Source organism: Desmodus rotundus, chromosome 10 (assembly GCF_022682495.2).
Source record: "Desmodus rotundus isolate HL8 chromosome 10, HLdesRot8A.1, whole genome shotgun sequence".
Classification (NCBI taxonomy): domain Eukaryota; kingdom Metazoa; phylum Chordata; class Mammalia; order Chiroptera; family Phyllostomidae; genus Desmodus; species Desmodus rotundus.
This window is the reverse complement of record NC_071396.1, coordinates 69266870-69289610: the sequence shown is the minus strand read 5'-3', so window position 1 is coordinate 69289610 and position 22741 is coordinate 69266870. Positions and strand designations below refer to the sequence as shown.

Genomic DNA, 22741 nt, shown 5'->3' with positions numbered 1-22741 from the left:
TCTTCATCTCAGTATCTGATCTATTTCCCTGTGGTGTTGATTTGGACTTTACAGCGTCTGCTGGGTTTGGGTGGCTCTTCTCATGGCCATGTCCAGTGCGTGGTGGTGACTTCTGGCTATCTCCCTTCCCTTGGCCTCTTCTCATTCTTACTCTTTTTGCCGTTCTCATCTTCCTGAGGCACCATCTTTACAAAGTGACTCTGGATACGAACCTGTGGTAGCTCAGAGCGCCCAGTGACTAACACACATGCCCAGTGTCTGGCCCGAGCCCTGCCCCCTCCCCCGTCCCAGGTCACTAGTCTCGGACCCAGGTCTGCAGTGTGCATGCATGGTGGGTAACACATCAGCTCTGGACCTGGCTCTCGCTACACGACCTTAAGAAGCTACCTAGTCTCTGGTGCCTCAATTTCCCAACCTGTAAAATGGGCAAAATGAAGCCTTGTCTTTCTCCCGTGATATCAATACTGTTTGCTGTCATCGTCAATGTTAGTAAAGGGTGCGTTGCGTGTCGGCCGCCCTTGCACACGTCACACCTCTCCCGTGCAACGTCCTGTTGTTCCCTTCTTTTTGGAATGGGGACTGGAATGGTTTCCCTTCATTTTTCTGCTTAGATATGTCCTACTTTTGGTTTCGAAATCCAGCTCACCATGCCCTGTCCCTCAACATTCATTCAGTGCGCATTCACTGTGTCATTTACTAAGCGCTACGTTTAGTAAGAGGTTATCAAGATACGCCCAGTGAGTGGAATCAGGTCGCTCCTCATGTGGTCGGGGGTCAGACAAGTGCATGTCGGGGCAGTGACAGAAGACACAGATGAAAGGGAGCACTGAGAGGAGGTGTGACCCAGCCCAGAGGCTTCTGCTGAAGTGAGCAGAGCGGATGGCAGCAGGCAGGGTGGGAGGGCTGTTTGAGGCAGCGGAAGCACCTGTGCAAGTAGGAGAACAACGTGTGGGGCTGGGGAGGAGCGAGGTTCTGCAGCCCAGAGAGGGAGGACCAGGTGAGGCGGGGCGGAAGGCAGACTGAAAACGCAGGTGAGGACAGCCCATGCAGGGCTCCGCGATATGCCGAGGATGTTGGTGGGGAGCCAGGGACCTTATAAGCTGGGGGGAGACTCAGCCGGAATTCTCCCTTCTCTACCACACTCACTGATTCTCAGGACGTACTCGCTCTGTATATACACAAAGGGCTGGATCCAGGTGGCTGCCTCCCACGACATCTTTCTGAGCAGGACAGGGACAGTGCAAGGGGCCGGGAACACAGCCCCTTCCAGTCTTTAAAAAAGGGAAAACTCAGACGAATGGCTTGAAAGGCAGGAACGAGTAACTTGCCATCGTGTTCTCAGTCAAAGTTCCCATTACGTTCAGTGTTGCCTCAGGGGCAAAACCTTACAGGGCCGGATTATGGACACAAGAGACGGTAATTCTCCCCGCTTGGTCATGAAGCTGACGCACGCTTTGTACACGGGTAAAAATTCATAAATGGGGGAGAGGGCCAGACTCTGCATGCTCTTGAAGGAGCAGGATCCCATGCAGTCATTTCTCCAAACACCAGCCAGCTCCTGGTGCATTCACGTCTGCTCGCTGACACCAGGACCCCTTCACGGGAGCCCTTCAGCAGCGGCGGGAGGACGGGTGGGCAGGCAGGGTGGGCAGGGGTTTCTCCAGCGTTTCTCCATGGGCAGGTCAGTTCCTCTGCTGCACGTGGAGAAACGCTGGGCCGGGATGCTGGGCCGGGGGAACCCACCAGGCAGAATCTGTGAGAAAGAGGAGGGGGCAGGGCCCACTCCAAACCTTGACCTCTGGGTGGCCTTCACCACCTGCCGCTTGTCCAAAGCCGGAAAGGAAGGCTTAATTAAACCAACATTAAGTTAAGTTGACTGTGGTTAAGTGCTCAATGAACATTTTGTGATTAATGTAATTCCAGCTCTAATCTTGCTCTTACAGTAACCCAGGGTTTTCCTTTGTTTTAAAAAAATTAACTAAGCGCTGTCTGGGGACAACAATAGCTTTATGGAAAGGAATGTCAGTCAAAGACCTCTTCCTCAAAGGATAATTGTTTTCAAATATGAAGCATTTCTATAGCATTATAATAAGCAAGGGGACTTACCTGAACCTTATTAAAAACCAGTATCGTGAGACATGTTTACAGTAAACTCGAGGTCATTTTTCTGTTTGGTACAGCACCTCGTGCCATGTTGTGGTCTAATTCCCTTTCAGATCTGTGACTTCAGGTGGACTGACGGCGGCACAGAGCTGCTCAGCTGTGAGAACACAGGACCTCAGGGCCTGCGGGCACCAGCAAAGGGCGCCCCTCTGGGCACAGAGCACCTTGGGGTGGGCGCTCCCCCAGGGAGGATGACTCTTAGGACAGGAGCTGTCAAGACCCAGGCTGAGATGCTTGTACACTGGGCCTCCTCAATCCCACCTGCAGCATGGGTTGGAGGCTTGGCCCCTCTGCCTGAATGAGCCCAGGGCTGTGGCCATGGAGCACAGAGGAGGTGCTGGGATTCGGTTGGGAAGAGGAGGGCAACACACATTGGGCCTTGTGAATTTCCTCACAATCACGAGTGTCTTCTCCCTTACATGTGGACCTTAACTTTGACACACCGAATTCAGCGGCTAAGAGAAATTCTCAGCAGCTGAGTACGTCCATCCCATTGCCCCAAAGCAGCCCCACTCACCTCATCCACTGTCCATCCGGCCACCTCATCTGCCTGGATGTCAGCCACGCCTGGCAGCAGCTTGCAGTGCTGCTCCCTGCTGAGCGGGAGGTCCCGGGAAGGGTGGGTGGACACGGATGCCATGAAGACCGACTCATGCAGTGTCTGCTGCGATTGCTCAGCCACGTATTCTGAGAGAGGCAGGGGTTGGGAAGCACAGACGTGCGAATTAGTGAGTGGCATCTAGGTCAGCCTCTCATTACAGAAGTCCAGAGTCAAGTTAGGTGAAGTGCAGACACAGTGGAAAGCCTGGTCTTCTAGCCACAGAGCATCATGGCCAGGAGTCCCCAGCACAGCCAACACCACTGTTGTGTTTCAAAACAATGGTCAGGAAAACCCGTTGTTACACAAGGCCCTGAAGCAGGTTTGCATAATCTCTATGACACACTGTTCCATGCCAGCAAAGAGCTAACTCGTCCCTGCCACCGGCTCCTCTCCCCTTAATCAGGAATCAGAGGAAGTACAGAGCCGCACCGATGTGACTATTAAGCGGTGGGCACACAGGCATGTGCACTGCAGGTAAAGAATGATTTCTCCTGGAAGCCACTTCGCATGTCTCCAAAGAAGGAACGAGCCCAGGTCCACATCTGGCTTCCTTGGTCCCCTGGGGGACAGTGAACATGGAACACAGCACAGGGTTCCCTGGAGAACCTGGGTGGCAGCTGCTGCAGTAGCTCCCAGCCAGCCAGGATGACCTCACCAGGACTCGCGGAAAGAAGCTGCAGCTTTGCAACTACCCTTGCCCCATGCACTCTTAAAAGGGTGCTCTCTTTTTGGAGCAAAAGCTCTGAACGTGCCACAGTCGAGTCTGTGGCATGAAGAGCAATGAACGGCAGCTGGCTGCTGCTTGTCCGAGATTGGCTGCTATCACCAAGGAGTAAGACTTCCTTTCACCTCACTCTTCTCCCCGTCTTTCTGAACGGGCTTTCCACCTTCAGGGTGACTCCACTCTTACGTTATTTTAGGTGGAGCCATGGACTCAGTACCCTTATATTTTCCACAAATGGGTAAGGAGCAAAAACATTATAGCAATTTCAGAGAAAACTCAAACTCACGCTTTTATGGTATTTTTGAAGATATTTTCAATATATATTAGCAAAATTAAGTTGATCATTTTAAAAGATTTTGAAGAGAATGGCCACAAAAGGAAATGTTTCAAGCTCTCTAAGAGCCTAGTTTTCCTAATGCAAATGGAAGGTTAAGTAAGCAGTTGCCACATGATTTAAAATCTTATTATGATAATTTGTGTTTTACTAACCTGAGTCAGAAGAGCTATTATGCAAATATTTCCATCTCTAATTAACAGTTTTTAGCAGGTGAGGCTGACCTGCGCTTTGCATGGTACCTGGTAGTCATCAGAAAGGGTCTAAACTGTGACGGAGATGCTCCCCCGCACCCCCCCCTCCAGCTGCCAGGCACAGACGTCCTGCATATTTACCAATGCTGCTGCTATCTACAGAAATAGAGAGACAGCAAAACGGCGGCCTCCTCCCAAATTCTTATGCTCCAGTTGCAAGCAGCAGCAAATGTGTTTCTAAATGCTGACTGCCCAACACTGACCTTTTTAGTATGTAAATAGGTTATCTCCCTCTGTGTAGTCAGCCAGCAGAATAAGGCTGCAGGTTCTGACGGGGAAACTTCACATCTTCAAAAGCCAGCATGTTTACAAATGAGAATTTTCTTTAATGAAGTTGTCAGGTTGGACAAGGAGCATGTACAAAACAAGCCCCCAAAACCCAGGGTGGCCCTGGTCGCAGAGCAGGTCTGCAGTCACAGCCACACAGAATCACTGAGGACTTTACTGGGAAACCAAGGGTTAAACCTATGTACTCTTAGGGATTAAGACCTGAGCCAAAGCAGGGCTTTATTCTGGAAAGGAATCACTGCATCAATCAATCAGCTGTTTTTGCAGAAATAATGGACTTAAAAGAAAAAAATCACATCTGTATCTCTAACCGACTCCCTTTGTAAATCCATTACGTACAGGACTGAAATACATATGTATAGGACTCTGAAAAGACACAATGAATGAATCTTGTGTTTGGGAGGTAGAGAATGTCAAGTGATGACAATCAGATTCCTATAATTCACGAGTAAGTGCTGAAGGTATGTGAAAAAACCACTGTGCTCCCAAGCTGTGAAATTTTCCACACCGTGATGTTGGAAGCAGACTGCCTTGGCTGCTGAGGCATCCACCTGGAAACAAACGGAAGGTGTGGTTGCCAGCGCCTGACAGCGCTGAGGCTCCTGAGCCCGCCGCCTCTCCTGGTCCTGAGCTCTGGAGGCCCCGGGACTTCAGTCAGTGCAAGTAGCCAGGTGGTCTTCAGGTTACAGCTACAGTCGGGGGCTCTAGCTTTACACCATCCAGCTGGCCCTGTGTCTTCTAAGGCTTTTGAATTCTGTCAACTGTGTCCTTATTCAAGCAAACAATCTTTCTGAATAGAGGTGAAATCTAGGGGTGAAAAAAGGATGAAGAGAACTCAGTGGGGAACAGGCCCTCTGTGTCGTGGGCAGTGGGGAAAGGTCTCACCACCTGCTGGGCTACAATCCGCTATTGGTGCCAGGTTCTCTGTATGTTTACCTGCAACCTCAGGTTTTGGGGAATGCTTCCCAGTACCAGCTACATGCTAAACACGAAAATCAATGATCGACTGTTATCAACTTTACAGTATAAAACTATGTCATGACATGGGAGGCCTGAAATTTGAGTTTTCCCACTCAGAAAGACTTGAGTTAGGTTAGAGACAGAGTCCCCATGGAGGGAGTTTGGATAACCAGGCTGCCATCTCTGAGACGGGCCTGGAATTGACAAGACCCACTGGCAGAACCCGCGGGAGGGGAAAGAGGAAGTGCAGAAGGGCTGACTTAGTGTGGTCCCAGCGCACTGTAACTGCTCAAGTGGTAGATGCTACTCTAACCTCAACTGTGAGCTCCTAGAGGTCAGGACTGGTGTTCTATGAAGGGGATTTGCATGATTAGAAATGAGCACAATGCAAGACTAATTTTCCAATAGTAACAAAAGAAAGGCAATGCATTTTGGACAGTGTTTCACAGCGTCTTCTTTGTCTCATTTACTAGGTCTGACTTCTCCCAAAGCTGATGGTTTGGGGGTGAAATCTCCAGGTCTAGCTGAGAGAATGCTCGGGCAGGCCTGCCTCAGAAGACTGTGCCATCAGAGGCAGGGGACGTCCACACCAGCTTGCCTGGTCGTGAATCCTGGTCCCCACACCGTTGCTGAGTGGTTTTGGGTGAGATACCTCCTATGTATCAAGGTCTTCATCTTTCAAATGGGGTAATAACAACACTATACCTCAGTGAGGTGTTGGGATTCGAACAGCTCCTGCTACAGTATGAGTATTCAGTCCATGTGAGACATTACGTTTCTGTTATAAGATGCAAAGGTGTTGTAAATTATAACAATAGTGACGACGAGGACATACAATGTTTCCGAAGCCAGTGTGTCTAGACCGGCCTGACGTCTACGAAAGCTGAACTTCAGACTGAAACTCAGCACCTTCAGGGCGGCGTTCAGACTGCACACCCAAGCGGTCCGGGGACGACCGTGCTGTGGTCACCGAAATCATTTGCGGAAGCCCCAGTGGACGGAGATGAGATGGAATCACAGTGTGCTGCCAGTACAAGGTGGGCCACCTGCTTCCCAGGCAGATGGTGCCGGCGTGTGGCACCCAGGAAACACTGTGAAAACCCACTCAGCCTGCCAGCTTTGAAGTTCTGTGGCTCTTGACAGACTTTTAAAATGTGGGATAATTTGCATTATTTTAAAATCTGTGCATAAAATTAGACTTTTGAAATTGTCTACTTAAAATTTTACATACATTTTTATCAAATGTGAACACCCTGGTTTTAATTTTTACCAAGCCGGCACAGCTCATGTCCTGTTAGATCTCACTAAATAGTCAGTAGTAGATTAAAGAGCATAAGCTTTTGAAGAAGGGTTATGCTGTCCTCAGAAACCATTCTCATGAAGTCCAGAGGGTATTGTTCTACTTTGGGCACTGTGAACAGAGTCTTCTAGGTTAGAGACAGATGTCTACCACGAACAGAGAGCAGGAAGGGTCTTTTTTAACTGGGTAACTTCTGTATGTCTTCCACCGGACCCGGCATCTCAGCCCCGTGTCTGCTGAACACAGTGGGGGATGCGGGGTGCTCCTCAGATGCGCTGCCTCATGGGAGCAATGATTCCTACTCAGTCCCCCTAAAGGTCAGCCAGGGAGACTCAGCCTGTAGAAGCAGCCCTCCCACTGGAAGTTCTCACATTTTAATTAACCCAAATGCCTTTTGCCCCAGAAAATGAAATGCATGTATAGTCCTGGCTTTGCCTTGAACACCAGTGGAGAGTGACAATACAAGACCCCACCCCAACACTTCAGATGGCTTTACCCTGCCAGACAACACAGTGACATAGGCAATACCTGTCACCTCAGCGATTTGCCATTTGCAGAACCCTGTGTTTGGAAGAATTCTTTTTGCTACAATTTCTCTCTCATTACGTATTTCTTTGGGATTTTATGCCTTTTAAAAAATATAATGGAACAGTTAATGATTCCAGTCAAGGTGCCTGGAGATCTGGAGTGCTCTCGGGTTTCTGAGGCCAGGATCTTCAGCTCTGTGCCGCATTCCAGGGTTCAAGGAGGCCCCGGACTGAGCGCCAGGAGACTTGGCCACAGGTCTGAGCCCCTTCAGCAGCACTCAGAGACAAATGCACAGTTCCGTCTCCAAAAGTGTTGTCATTCTCTTTCTTGCAAAGGCAGTAACCTGCTGGAATCCAATTGCCTCCCTGATGTCAGTGCTCTCTGCTTCTGCTCTTGAACATGGAACACCCCAACCAAGGGCAGACCGTCTTCTCCAGTTCCACGGGGACAGCCAGTCTGGGTGGCCAACTGCGGGCGGCGTGTGACTCAGGGTCTGCCTTACCCGTGAAATGACCAAACAGGCGGCTTCCAGGACTGTTTGCTTCCTGATTCCACAGACTCAAAAAAAACTACTTAGCTACTAAAGGTCTTTAATTCACTTGGAAATAGATGAAAGTAGGTCCCTGCTTTCCTCTCTGCCCCTTTCTCTTGTCCTTCCCACTCCTGCTCCACAAATCCTTTACGGAAATGTTCTTGTAAAGTATGGCTGTTTCTTCACAAAAATTCACACAATAAAACTGAAGCCAGTGAGTCATAAATGGTAACTAGAGGCTTCTTGACTGGGACTCAAGTTATTTTTAATCCCACTAAAAATGGAGACCCGTTTCACAAGTAGCATTCCTTTCAATGAGAGGGGTAACAATTCTCCTTGTTCTCAGCTCCAAAATTACAGAAGGAAACAAAAATAAATTGCGATAGGTCCCAATATCCAGTCATGTGATTTGTCTCGCCTACTGAAAGGTCTCACGACGGTCACCGACTGGCTTCCATCACTGTACCCAGTGCTTGCTGGGAAGGGGCTCTGTTGGAGGCACTGGGATCCAGCAGTGGCTTCTGCTGGAGAAGCCAGGAAACATTCAGACCAGGCTTTGCACTTGGCGATGTTTTTTTCTTCCCATGATCATCTGTTTTCAAGGTCTTTGTATTTAATATTGTTGGAACGTCATTTCTAGACTGCAACATTTTCTCTTGATTTTGATGGGTTTGGACTTGGTCCATCCTCATTTCCAATATTTTTACCCACTATGTTCCTCACAGCAAAAGTAAAGACAGTGAGTAGTGCAAACACGATCAGAAGACACCTTTCGATGGCTCCACGGGAACGTCCCGCGCAGTCATTTAACTTAGACCTGGCTCTCGCCACGCTGCTAGTTCTTCCGTGCTAGGTCACCCTGTACCAAAACAAGTGGGGTGACTGGTTTGCTGTACTGTTCTGTGTTCTCAGAGTCGTACTGTTTACTTTTTTATCCTCACCTCAGGATGTTTTTTCACTGCTTGTAGAGAGAGAAGAAGGGAGAGAGAGAGAGGGAGAGAGAAACATCGATTGGCCGCCCTCTCCATATGTGCCCTGACTGGAAATCGAACGCGTGATCTTTTCGTGCACAGGGACAACGCCTCCAACCAACCGAGCCTCACTGGCCAGGGCTCACAGCTATCGTGTTTAGAATTCATAATTTATAGCTATAGAGTGCTTTACGATTGTAGCTATTAATCATCCCTCATCACAAGACTGTTTCTTCGTGATTTTATATAAATCTGGGTGATGAAGCAGAAAAAAAGACAGTTTTCCAGGGACTTCGCTGGGGGCTCTCAAGAGAATCATAAATTGAATGAAGAACGCTGAATGTTCTAGGTCTGTACACTGTCCAACACAGTAGCCATCAGCCACACACAGCCACGGAGCACCTGCGATGTGAACAGTGCAAACAAGATGTGCAATAAATGTAAAATATGCCCTGGATTTTGACGACTTAGTAAAAACATGTAAAGTGTCTCAATATTTTTAAAATCTTGAATTATAGGTTGAAATGATATTTTGGGTATACTGGATTACATGAACTATCATTTCAATTAGTTTTACCTTTTTCTTTGTATCATTTTAAATGTGGCTACTAATCCATTCCTTGAAGACCATCGGGCAGTATGGTCTGGAAGAGTGCGGGCCCATGGCTCTCTCTCAAGAGCTGCCCTTGGTGCTGGGAGGGGAGAGGAGGCTGGGTGGAATTTGCATGACTCCCCTGGAGGTAATGACGATGTGGCTCTGGTGGCCTGCGTTCCACACAGCCCCGGTGACTCCAAGAGTGGGAGAGGATAGGGAGACCTGAGAAATGGGCAGTCCGGCTGGGTGGGCGAGTCTGGCTGGAGACAGGCTACCTGAGCTCCTGTTTCAGCCCCACAGTTTACTGGCCGAGAGGGCCGAGCGGCCTACCTGGTGCACAGCCAACGCTCCACAGATGTCTGTGGAGACGATGAACATGTGCCTGACTGAATAAACGCACGTATCAGGAGGGCAGGAACCGTCTCCGACTGCTACAAACACAAAGAATGACTCTGAAAATTAGATTGGGAACCATTCAGATTTAGAGCCACTTTCTCACTTCACACCCTCAAATTACTAAATCCTGGAGGGGTTTGTGGCAGCTCAGCTGTCTTCTTCTTCACCAGGGCTGGGGTACTGGGGGAAGGAGTTAGGGAACAAGAAATTTGAAGTTTCTAGGCTCCCTGTTGCCATATTCCAAGCAGTCCTCTTCAGTTATCAAGACAAAGCCCAGCCTCCCTTGAGGTCCCACCTTTTGGGCTTTATAATGCATTCTCAGGTACGCCTGTCCTCCTCAGCTGTGCATGCTCCCTCACTCAGCAAAGACTGAAGGCCACAGCTCATGGCTCCCGTCAACCCCAGGACCGCCTCCCCTCCGGAGGGTGTGCCTGCCGCAGCTGTGGGAGCCTTCCCCTTTGGTTCTCCTCCTGCCTGCTGCTCACAGCTGTGTGTTTGCAGACCGAGAAGTATGGCTCTTCACTCCGCACGGGCAGCATCTGGCTCCACAGCCTGCTGCTGGTCTTCTTGCCAGAGGAGCATCTCCCCACAGTTCCTAACCCCCTGCTACAAACCAGACTGCTCCATTCCTGCCCCTGCACACTGTGTCCCCACTCCCAGGAACATAAGTCTGCTCTCTCCAGGAGCTGACTCTCTCCTTCAGGCTGCCCCGCTCTCCGCTGGTCCTCAGGGTGCTTCTCCACCACCCCTCCCCTCCCCAGCCCCCGAGTGCACAGCCTTCCTGGCTCCCCTTGCCTTGCTGCTTCCACATAGGCGCTTTCTAAATCCCAAACACAACAGGGCAATGACGAATTAAATCATTTAGTAATCTGGAAAAGTGGCAAATAACACACACATCCTGGAACGAGACCTTCCTGCTCCATGAAGCGGTTTAGCTCCCTGCTTTTATTCCTTGGGGCAAGGTTTTAGTTCCTTTTTTGATCCTTTGTCAGCAATTACCCTTTCTAAGGGGGCCCCTAACCCCAGGCATCTACCCATCGGGCTCCCAAACCCTGAGTCTCAGAGTTCGCTGGCACAGAGGCCCCCAGGACTCATGGAGGCTGCAGCCCTCTGGCAGCCCGGCAGGGGTGACACAGGCCTTCTCAGGTGGCTCCTGTGGGGCCCCACCACCTACTCCTCCACATTGGAATTGTCTGTCTACTTTGTGGTCTCTGTTATTGGAATACAAATTCAAGGGCAGACACTTCCAACTCATCCCCGCATCCTGTAGAGCAGCGCAGCACAGTGCAGATGCTTAACACCTGACGTGCCGCCCAGCCGGCTGAGAACCGGCACTGCGGAGGCAAAGAATGCAGTGGCCAACGCCAGCCTCTGTGGTGCCAGTGAAAAGGGCTCCCATGCTCTGGGCTCTTGTTTGCCAAATACATTTATTACTGAAAAGGCTGGGAATTCTTTGTGATAAGGGATCTAATTAACTCCTTGATTTGATACTTAGAGGCAGATATCCCCTGGTTTCATTTTAACAAAAATGCAGAAAAATCCGTATTCACTTTTGGTATAGTAGTCACTCAATAAAAGACAGAATGTAGAATGTTTTTTGATGGCTAAAGGGTAAACTTTTACTTTAATATCTGCTTTATACAGCTTGAGACATCATTAATTAACTTCTTTGGATTGAATACTACAACCAATCACTAGCACGTGACTTCTATCCTCTGCAGGACTGTTTCTTCACTTGTAAAAGTGAAACCCTAACTGAGTGAAGACCAGAGTGGACCTGGCCGAGGGCTGGAGGAGCTCTTCTCAAAGGGGGCCCGCCCTCCCTGGTGACTCCCTGTCCTGACTCTTCCCGCGCAGCTGCAGGAAGACAAACCAGGTTTGGGCTGAAGTTCGCAAATGGGAAGGCCCTACCACCCTTAACCGTGCACCATGGACACAAATGAAAACACTACCGTGCATGAAGGAACAGTTTAATTTGATGTTAATCCCAGCATTTGGGTGGTGGTACTGGATTGGTAGTGGATTGGGTGGTACTGGATTGAAAGGAGCAAATGGATTTGGAAGCAAAGCCCCTGGAGTTGAGGGCAGTGTGTGGGCACGCAGTGTGGAAGCCGAGGCAGTTCTGTGTGCCGGCTCTTAACTCGCTCAGCCATTAATGTAGAGGTTGGGAGGGGCAAGTGAACTAATGGAAGCTATAACCCTTAAAGTCTTACACAGCCTACCTCTGGGGGGGCAAACACCATATGCTGTTTATCTTTGGACCCCGCACTCCCCACGTAGTACCTGATACACAGGAGCACTCAACAGCTGTTCGCTGACAAATAGCACGGCAGGAATAAATCCCGGGAAGGGGCAGAACAACGTCTCCCTTCTGACTGATGGAAGGCCGGAAGCTCCCCACTATGCACGTGCCATGAGCCAGCACCTCTCTGGACTTTACCTCCTTTTTCTCTACACTGCCCTGTTACCAACCACTGGACACACTCTTTGAGCGAGGGGTCTCTGGGTGCTCAACCTGATCAGAGAAGCCCAAGACTCCACGGTTTCCTATGCTCACCACGAGGCACAGCCAGCCCAGGGCACAGCGCTGTGCCTGCCAGCCAGGAGCACTCAATCACAGTGACAAGAACTGCACCAAATGGACACACACACAGCTGCCAGCACCACTGGGGGCTTCAGAGAGCCCTGCCAGCAGCAGGCTGGGAACCAAGGGGACAAACATTTGCTAGGCGTCTCTCACTGTTTATTGTATCTACTCCACACTTCAGGAGAGGCGGTGCTACCAGCCCTCTTTTGTACATAATGCAGTGGTCTCAGGGACACTAAGTTGTTGGGAACCGCCCTGCCTGGTTTCAGAAACTGTAACCCCCCATGGCTAAGGTTGAGTAAAAAGACCTTGGGACCATAAACCACTTAGCAGACAAAGCTTATCTCCCTGGCAGGGGCGCAGCCTCTGCCCCCTTTCAACTTCACCCTGCCTGGCCCCCAGTGCATGACCAGTTAGCCAATGATGGGTAAGATTCCTCAAAGGAGGGATGACCTAAGACAGGGATGGTCACGAAGGGGCCCTCAGGGAAGGATTTGTGGGGCTATAGAAAAAGGGGGTGAGGGACCCTCGCCCCTCGGCTTTGACATAGCCTGAGTCCTCATTTTGTCTGCCAGGAGTCTCCTAATCTCTTGGCTGCCTTACTTCCTCTGCCTGATTTAAGCCTGAAACAATGCCAGAGGTGGACGCGGCCCTTTGCTGGAAAGGGTGGGTTCCCTGGGGAGATCAGGCCTGAAAAAGAATACATAAAATCCTGTCAAACCTGCTTTGCTAATACCCTCAATTTAAATGATAAGGGTCCAAGCATGAAATGAGTTTGTTCCCCAAAGTTTCATGGCCCTTTAGCTACCTGACCCTGACTCAGAATAAGCCCTCAGAGTCCCTGAGTGTTATCTATTATTTGATCATTTCTGCTTGACAATGATTGATGAACTTTATGTATATGCCCTGTATTCCTGTGCAAATTAAGCCAAATAAAAGCCTGTCCAGGCAAGGGACGGGCTGGCCCTCTCTTTCACTGAGAGCGCGGCCATGTCATCCCTTCTCCACAGGACTTCTGCAGCCCGTTTCAATTTGTCTTGTCTCATCCATAATGCTGCGGACACTGCGGGCCAGTGTCCGCATCACTAAGTGACTTGTCAAAAGTTACTCAGGCAAGGGAAGGGCTGGAGGCCGACCCCACAGGCCACCACACTGGGGCATTCCTTTCCTTTAATCCTTCAAGGGCAGGTCTTTTCCATCTTGGCTTTTACATTTCTGTCTAAAGAGTCAGTGGCAGAGTGACACGTGGGGGACGATGGTGTGTGAGGCTTAATCATTCCAGGAAAGTCAGGGCTGCCTCTTCCTTAGTAAGGAAAGCCTCCATTTTGCAATCTAAGACCACTCTGTCTCCAAGCAGGTCTTTGGAAGTACTGCCAGATACACCTCAAAATAAACCTGCGTCCAGGGATATTCCCTGGGGCCCACGTAGACCTGATCAAAGCAGCACTTCAAGCTCTGGAAAGAAGAGGGACCCTGTGCGCAGCCCAAGTGGGCTAGCAGGGCCCAGGGACACAGTGCCGCTGCTCGTCCCTCCCTGTCTCTGCCTGCTTCCTGGCACAGAGCTCGGCACAGACGCTGGCTCTGAGGCACTGCCAAGGGCTCTCCTCATGGAGGTGCTGATGCGTTCACAGAATTAGAGAAATCAGCCCGTACCGTGGGCACTCTGAGATACAAGAGACTGATCTACGAGTCCTCGGGGCCAACCTGTTGTCTAGGGTGCGCTCCACCCGCCCTAGAGCAGCTGTTCCCATTTGAAAGTGGTCCTGGAGGGACCCTTCTAGCCTAGGACAGCCCTGAAGGTCCTGTGAGTCCCACTCTGGGAAGGGCAGGACCTAGTGGAAGCAAGCTTGTCCCTCATGAATTAAAACTGAGCGTCCTCATTAGGTGTTTATCACATTGTTTACTGTGGTCCTTTCTTCCGTTAAAAATACTAAATTACACCAACATTCAAGAAAACGGACTTGTTTGGGAGCTAGATGAAAGATGCAATGGAGACATCTCCGTCACAGGGCTCCAGTCGTGTCAGAAACTGGGCTCGAAGCCCACGGAAGTTGTTCTGTTCAGTCATCTATTTTCTCTCCTAACACACACACCACTAGATGCTCACATGCACAAATAATACGTATGACCTTTTCCAGTCTGTAGCATTAAAGAAAACAGAAAGTTTTTTACTGTTCTCAGGGTGTATGTGTGTATGTATTTAAAGAAAAAAAATGGAAAGGAGAAAAAGACTCCAAACTTTTAAATGGCAGGAACAGGTACCTGGAGCAAATTAAAAACAAATTACTACGCAAAGAGATAATGAGGGAATCGGATCAGCCATTACACTCTCATTTCAACCTTGTTTTGAAAATCGGAAGTCTGGCTGATGGAAATATCAACTCTCACCTTAGCAAGGCCTGTGGAGCCCGCTCCCTACACGGGCCACCTGCCCCCTCCGCACCGTGGTCCTTCCTCTCTGCCACCCGGCCCTTTTCACATTTTTCGACACGGCCCTTGATAGCCTGCCTTGGGCAATCCATTCTTGTCATGCAGCCAGTGGGCTCTCTGCGCAGTACAGAGCTGAATTCCAGATCCTCTGAGCTGCGGACACAGCTAGGGGTTGTTTCTTGAATGTATATGTTAGCAAGTAGCCAAAAACATTGAGTTAGTCTGAAGCCAGATCTCGGTTGCCTGAAATTCACACCCTTCCCCTGGAACTCTGAGTGGAGGCAAGGGACTGCAGGGCCCACCGGCCGAGCTGCTCGGGAGCCCGGCTGCACGCACCATGGAAAACACCCAGCAGACAGATCATACACGTATTTTTTGAAGATACAAATTGAAAAACAGGCTCTGAGCAATTTTAAAAACTAACCAGAATAAATTAAATCTCGGAAAAACTAAGTTTATGATCCTATCACATTTACAGTATACATTTGATTTAGATGCTAATTTTACACACTCATGATACCTTACAAAAATGACAGTTCAATTTCCATTCTTAATGAGTGCAGGAGATTGGATCGAAGCTGCCAGGCTCATCGCATGTGTGCGTAGAGGGGTAGGAGGGTGGAGGCGCGAGGGATAGTATGGCTGATCCTAGAATTAATTGACTCTGGTTTCCCGTTTATGTGAATATATCAAAAGATACAGAATTTGGGCATTATATTTTTATGAGTATTAGTAAATGTAACTACTAAATAATTATTTCCAGCTAACTTGTAAGTAACCACTTCAAACTTCTATCAGAAATTCAAGCAACATTTAAGGGGCAACCAGGGCAAAAGGCGGAGGCTTCTGCACATAGATAATGGTATGGAAAATCGATGGGATTTTGTTACGGGAGCCTCAAGGTTCTCACATTGGAAGGAAACACACTCTTGTAAATTGAGGCCTTTATTTCCAACTTGAAGGGGGCACCTTACTTGTGATGATATGGAAGCCTCTTTCTCAAGTGATATTTGTGTATCAACCCTGCTTTACACATCTCTTGAAAAAAACTGCATTTTGAATCAGTACTTTTCTCTAAAGGCCTATTTTCCACCTGAAGATACTGCGGAAGTGGTGTCACTGAAATGAGGTTGTGTTTTAAGGACTGGATGCTTGAGGATTATTCGGTCACCAGATAACTGGATCACTCTTCACGAATGAGAGAAGTAAGGTGGTAACACAGCCACTTCAAACAACAACAAAACGCTACTCCTGGTTATCAGCTCTAAAAGTCAAGCAGCTAACGTTTGTGCGTTAGTGAGCGTGGGTGGGGACTGAGAAGTAACCGTGTTGGAAGAGAAGAGAATTGTACGGAAGCAGCGTCTGAAGAAGGTGCCTCAGGAAAGCTGCCACCGCGTTCTCAAAGTCCTGTCTGCGGTAACGGGTGATTTTAGAAACATTTGCGGAGAGTCTAAAAACCACTTGGAGGAGAAAGCATTGAGAGCAAGACTGAACGGTGATAGGGTACAATGGCGGTAACAGAAAATGTGGCTGAAATAAATGAGAAAGAGCTAGTTTCCGAGGCCAGATGACCTGCCTACGTCCTCAATGATCTGTGCATTGTCAGGAATGACACTGCCCTCATTTTCCAGTCTTCCTTCGGGCCAATAACCTCATCCTGGATATTCCCAATCACACAGTGTGGCTGCACTGTGTCAACTCCTCTTCTAAGCTGAAAATAAACCCCCTGAAGTACTTTTAAGGTCATGTGAATGATTAGGATATACTAGTGTACCTCTTTGGGGGAATGCGAAGAGAAATGACTGCGGCCACGTTGCTGAAGTGCGACGGTAGAGCTGAACCCATTACTCAGCTGCCCCCGATGTTAGAGAGCTCCCACCACCGCTCTGCCGTCACCACTTTTACATGCCGCTTAACAGTGGTTTCTCATTGGTCATTTCCACGGCTTCCTCTTTTTAGTGGTTTCCACTGTTATGCAAAGTCGAAGATGAGAGATGATTACAACGCCAAAGAAAATGTTACACATAATTATGTAACTGCAACAATACAAGAAACTCTTGATACATCTGCGTATTTGAAAAAAAAAAATGCTTTCCAAAATATTTCAGAGGCAATTCCATTTCAGACTTTGAGCAGAAAAGGGAGACTTCTGGGTAGTCCTCCTACCCCTCATCTCAATTTATTATTCTATCAAAGGTAGCTATTGCTGCTTATGTTCCCATTTCCTTTTTGGTGAGAAACAATTTGATATGCTAAAATAATTTGCTTTCAGAGTGAGTCTGAACCTTGTTTTTGAATTATTCTTGGACTTTGGCTTTCCTGAATCACGGCTAGTCATCTAGGTGTCTTGAGAAGAGTTTTCCTCAGAGGGAAAAATTATCGGTGCAGATTACTGGTCGAAATCGCACGGGTCAGTTCTAGGCAGGGAAAAGAACACTGCTGCTTGGGCTTCAAAAACTGCTTCCTGAGTGACTAGGAAAACACTCGCAATTTTTCCTTTCTGGGAGCTCAGATAACAGCACTTTGGGAGGGAGGAACAATTTAATGAAAGCTTTTACCTGCTGGCTGAAACTAAGCAGTCTATTTATAAACTGCCCTGAAATTTAAGTAAAAAGCTCTTACCTACTAAAAGTTCAAATGAGACAGCAAGACAGATGAGGGCAGACACAAAGGCTGGGACGGAAGCACACAATGGAGTGCACCAAAGGCATTAATATAGGAGATGACACTGGGGGGATCAGCGGGAAACCAGACGGGTCTTAGTTAAGGCTTACCTGAAACAGCCCTGGAGGAAGGTACTATTGTAGGTGGAGAATGCATTAGTAACTAGTGGGTCACATGCTCTGCTCCTTCCCTTCCCATTTAGTCCTAAAGTTCAGTCCTCTTTCCCTTTGCTTTCTGAAGCTGGGCCCACCCGACGAAGCCCAGCACTCATATAGTACTGTGTGCCAGGTACCATTTTGAGCATTTTAGGAGAAGGAAATGAGAAAGGGGGGTGCACAGTGAAGGGAGGGAGGGGGGAGGGAGAGAGGGAGAGGGAGAGAGAGAGAGAGAATTGAATTTGCCTAGAAAAGCTGATAGAAAGTGGCTAGGGCTCACAGTTAGGCTGCCTGGCTTTCTGGTCTGTGCTCTTGACCACTACATTATATTGCCTTCATTCTGGAGATGAAGGTTCAGGAAGATAACATGCTGACAGTTCTTTACCTACCTAGGAGGTAGGAGTTAGGCCTCGAGGTGAGGTATCTATGGGGCGGAGTTCACAGCACAGGAGACCAGGACGCAGAAGAGAGAGAGCAGGTTATGGAGTAAAGGGCTGGGGTGGGAGGACACTATGGATGTACCCAGGAGACAGGCTAATTCAGTGGACGGATTTTGTAGTTAGGGTCTGAGGGGATGGGGAGGGTCCCAGAGGGACATAGTGGAGGAGTGACTCTGAGGGTGCACAGCTAGGCCCTACCAGAACCACGGGGTACAATAACGTAGTCTTGGTTTAGGTCTGCAATTAGGAGTGAACTGATCACAGAGAGCAACCAACCCAGAAAGACAGCCTAGGTGAAGCAGCTGGGTCACTGGGAATAAAATCAGGTGCTGAGAGAGGCTGAAAGGGAGGCACGCCTTTAACGGCCCACAGTCTGCTCCTCTCAGACTGTGGACCAGTAAGTATAGACCAGTTCGGACACCTTTTACCTGTAAAGGCTTTTAGAGGTTTAAAAGTGCAGTTTACGCCCAAGGTATTTGAGCTCCACAACAATCTGTGAGATACCGCTGTTCTGATATGCCAGTTGCCTAGGATTCGTCAGACTTGTCACAGAGCACCTGACATCCGTCTCACTGCCCTTCCCATTCACCTAATGCTGTCTTCTCATTTCTATAAGGTGTCCATGTCGGTGTTCACATGCAATGTCATCACATCAGGTGACATTTAATAACCCTGCCTTATCTCTGGTAGCTAAATATTTTTCCCCATGCTTAAACATTAACGTGTGCCCTTAAGAAATATTTCAAAATAGGCATCGCTGAATTCTGCTAAAAGCACAACAAAACGCTCTGTGCAGGAGAGCCTATCCTTCCCTGGGAAATGCCTGAGCGTGCCTCTGGCCACTGTGACTCGCAGAGGAGCATGCACAGTGCCCTGGACGTGGGCAGCAGTCCTGGACCCAGGCTTGGCCCCCCTGTGCATTCACTATGTAAACTTCACCCAGATGTCAAACTTTTCAGAACCTCAGTTTATCAACTGGAAAATGGAGCTAGTAAGCACAGGCTTGTGAAGGGAGTTAAGTCACTTGTATGGGATAGCACTATATAAATGTTAGGAATTATCTCCCCCCCATTTTTTTCTACCTTCTCTTCCAAGCCAGAAAGTAGGTAACTCCCAAATGAATGAGCAAGTAGGCACTTCCTCCTGTAAGTGGGAGGTCGGAACCGTCTGTTTATGATGCCTTTGAGACCTTGCACTCTGCTGAGGCCTACAAGTCTGGCTGTCAGGCTCCAGGTACCCACACCTCAAGGGGGCCCTTGCAGAGGAGCCGCCTCAGTGCTTCTAAAAGGCTGAGTGAGGGTGGGGAAGGCTCTCAGCGGCCCTCACGCTGCTCCCTTCTTTCAGTGTTTCTTGACTTCCCCAGGGAGAGAAAGGGTGCTATGGAGTGAGAAGTGGAAGGCAGGGGGCAGAGAGTGAGAGCATTTCTCAAAAGGAGAATGAAAGTTAGGCCTTCACAAATTCACATTAATTTTAACGCTTCTCCACTGCCCTCCCTCACTCAAAGCCTGACTGCAGGCAACCCCGGGAGTGTGGGAATGTAATCGGAAACACTGCATTACGGCTTAGCAGCAAGTGGACACTCACTAGAAGCAAGCTCTGCTTTAGTTCCTGCTGTTTATGTCCATCTTTAGCATCCAACAGAACAGGCAACACCGATAAATGAAATCCCGAGCCTCATCCTGGGCATTACTTCCGACTCCCTCTTCCTCTGTACCTTTAATGGTGATTATAATAAATAACATTATTTGATACATGTTTCTCAACATCTCCCTCACTCAGACTACCTTTTGGTAAAATTTCACCCAACACAACAGAAATTACTAAAAGTAGGTAAGTCGAAAGGTGGGAAATAGCCAATTAAACTGATAAAGTAGGCATTTAAGTGTAATTATGCCCATATTTTCTCTGGCAAGAGACTGCCTGTTAGATTTGCATTCAGTTTCACTTTAGGACTTAATTCCTTGTTTAAAAAAACAACTGGAGAAAATTTTCCATTAGCTGTTTCTTACTTAGACCCAGATCCAAAGCCTAGTCAAGGCCTATTACAATACATAATTAACCATAATTATATTAAAATACTAAACCACTGTAAGCTATTAGAAATAACGAAATTTCTTGCATAAAGCCATTACAGGAATTATTCTGGTGATTGTCAGACCCCTAGTCATCTGACTGCCCGAAACGGCAGAGACCTCACCCCCCAGAACACCGCAGAGCGGCCGGCGACTTTCAGCCTGTGCGCCAGGGGAATTTTTAAACACGCGGAACCTGACTGTTTAGTCGGGGGCACTGACCTCTTTTCCTTTGATTGCCAAATAAAAAAATGAGAACAGCCAACAACACAATAGCTGTCCAGTGTGAATGAATTAAAATGACACCAATTTTTGGTCAGCTTGGCAAAAATATAATTTTTGGTATGCTATAGCATTTTAGTAACTAATTTATATGTGCCACGGGCTGGAAAACGATTGAGAATCGCCGCTATAGCACGTCGGCAGGCATGGGTGTCTGGGGGGGTGCAGCCCCACTAAAGCCGCGGCATTCGAGGAAGCCGGCGTCTGATGACGGGCCTGTAGGAACAACTCTGTGTGTAAACGGCTGAATTCCGACGGTAATAAACATTATTCTAAAGTGATTAAAGTATAAATAGAATTTTAGTGCAAGTGCTAATAAACAAGGTAATGAAAGCAATTCTACAATTGTTAGAGGAACTCTGTATAATATATTCACAGTGCTTGCTGCTGCCTTCCAATTTTTTTGTTCTGTAATTGGGAATGTAAATTATATTTAGCTCAAGTCAGTGTTTGAATTTAAATCCTTACAAACACAATCTAGCTTCTGTACAACGTTTTAAAGCACTCTTGTTTATAGTACTCATTTCTCTATAGGTGGGAAGGGTAAACTTAGCTCACTGCACAAACTATCATAAAGTCCAGAATCCCCGAAGTCCAGGGCAATGAGGCTTCGGTGTGAACCCTGTCAATGTATGTATGTGCATACAATGTATGTATGTGCATACAATGTATGTATGTACATACGCGACAGGCACATACACGTGCGTGGGGGTGGGCAAAAGTAGGTTTACAGAGGTGAGTACGGGAAACAAGCTTATTGTTGTACTACTATTACTGTATTATCTTCCATACGCACAACTGTAAGCCTACTTTGGCATACATACACATACACACACATATGCACAGAGACACACATATTCCCCCTGTTTGGCATGATTTCCTTTTTTTTTCCCCCAAGGAACGTAGATGGGCTAGAGCAGTGGTTCTTAAGTCAGATGAACATCATCTGTGGAGATCTTCGAGTCTGGTGATGCCAATACTAATTGAGTCAGAATTTCTGGGGGTGCAAGAAATTCTGGTTAGCAGATGGGGAGTGGACACTGGTACTTTTACAAGCTCCTGTCAGTAGGGTTGAAAGCTGCTCGCCGAGGGTCTTGTCTCTGCTCTCATGACAGGCATGTTCCCTTCTCTCCTCCCACTGGTGCTGCTTCTCACAGAAGACTCTGACGGTGACTGTAAAGGCGCTAACTCATGAGGCAGGTCCTAGCATGTCGAACCCCACTGCTTTTAGGGGCCCGGCAGGGCCCGAGAAGGGCCAGAGAGATGGCTAGGGCTGAGATGAACTAGAGATGAAAATTAGAAAAAAAATAGTAGAGACAAAACTTGAAATTTCAGAGTTAAAAACCTATGGAAACAGACTAAAAGAAGGGAGATTCAGTCCAGAGTAGAGAAGGCTGAGGGATAACTTCAGTAGGAGCTTCAAAACTACAGGAAAGATGACTTTGTAGGAACAGGAGGCACCACCAGATCTTTTACATCTTCCCCTGAAGCTTCAATGACTGTGCTAGATCTGGAAGAGTACGTCTTCATTTCTTATTTATTCAATACATATTTACCGAGTGCTTCTTCTACTCCATCCAGTTGTTAAATATTAAATTCGAGTTACTCGGTGTGGGGAAGGCAGTGTGCAAGCACTGAGCAGGACACGGCATTTCACGAGACATAATCTTCCTCTCCAAGGGGCTATCTTGAATGAATCCCTGAAGGAGATTGTATAATTGCTTTTACTAGGGAATTTTGGAAATAAGATAATAAAGGTGAGTACAGTCACGTGACCTGACAACTCAAGTCACTTACCAGAGAGGCTGTCCAATTTGTTGGTGTGTAATTGTTTGTAATATTCCTTACGACCCTTTGTATTTCTGTGGTGCTAGTTGTAACTTCTCACTCATTTCTGTTCTTATTTATTTGGGCCCCCCCCCTCTTTTTTTAATTGACCACTCTGGCTAATGATTTATTCATTTGTTTATCTTTTCATAGAACCAGCTCTTAGTTTCATTAACCTTTTCTATTTTGTTAGTCTCTATTTCATTTATTTCTCCTCTGATATTTATTATTTCCCTCATTTTGCTAACTTTGGGTTTTGCTTGTTACTCGCTTTCTGGTTCCTTCACATGCAAGTTTAGACTGTGTACGATTTTCTTGTTTCTTGAGACAGGCTTGATTTGTTACAAACCTCTTAGACCTGCTTTTGCTGTGTTTCACTTGGAAAGTTGTGTTTCCATTTTCATTTGTCACAAGACATTTTTTGATTTCCCCTTGGATTTCTTCATGGCCCCATTGCTTTTCAGCAGCATTGTTGTTTATCCTCGGCATGTCTGTGTGGGTTTTTATTTTTTTATCAGTTTTCCTCTTGCAATTGCCTTCTAGTTTATATTATTATGGCTGGAAAAGGTGCTTATTATGATTTTGATCTTCTTAAATTTGTTGAGACTTGTGTTGTGATATATCCTGGAGAATGTTCC

General features: G+C 47.7%; 1 protein-coding gene across 1 annotated transcript in view; it reads right to left on the bottom strand.

The window, feature by feature from the left end:
• Nucleotides 1-22741, bottom strand: part of L3MBTL4 (L3MBTL histone methyl-lysine binding protein 4) — a 413756-nt gene that overhangs the window by 12704 nt on the left and 378311 nt on the right. The window contains exon 17 of the mRNA XM_053913420.2: nucleotides 2681-2850. Coding sequence (XP_053769395.1) covers nucleotides 2681-2850 — 170 coding nt within the window. The remainder of the gene's footprint in view (nucleotides 1-2680; nucleotides 2851-22741) is intronic.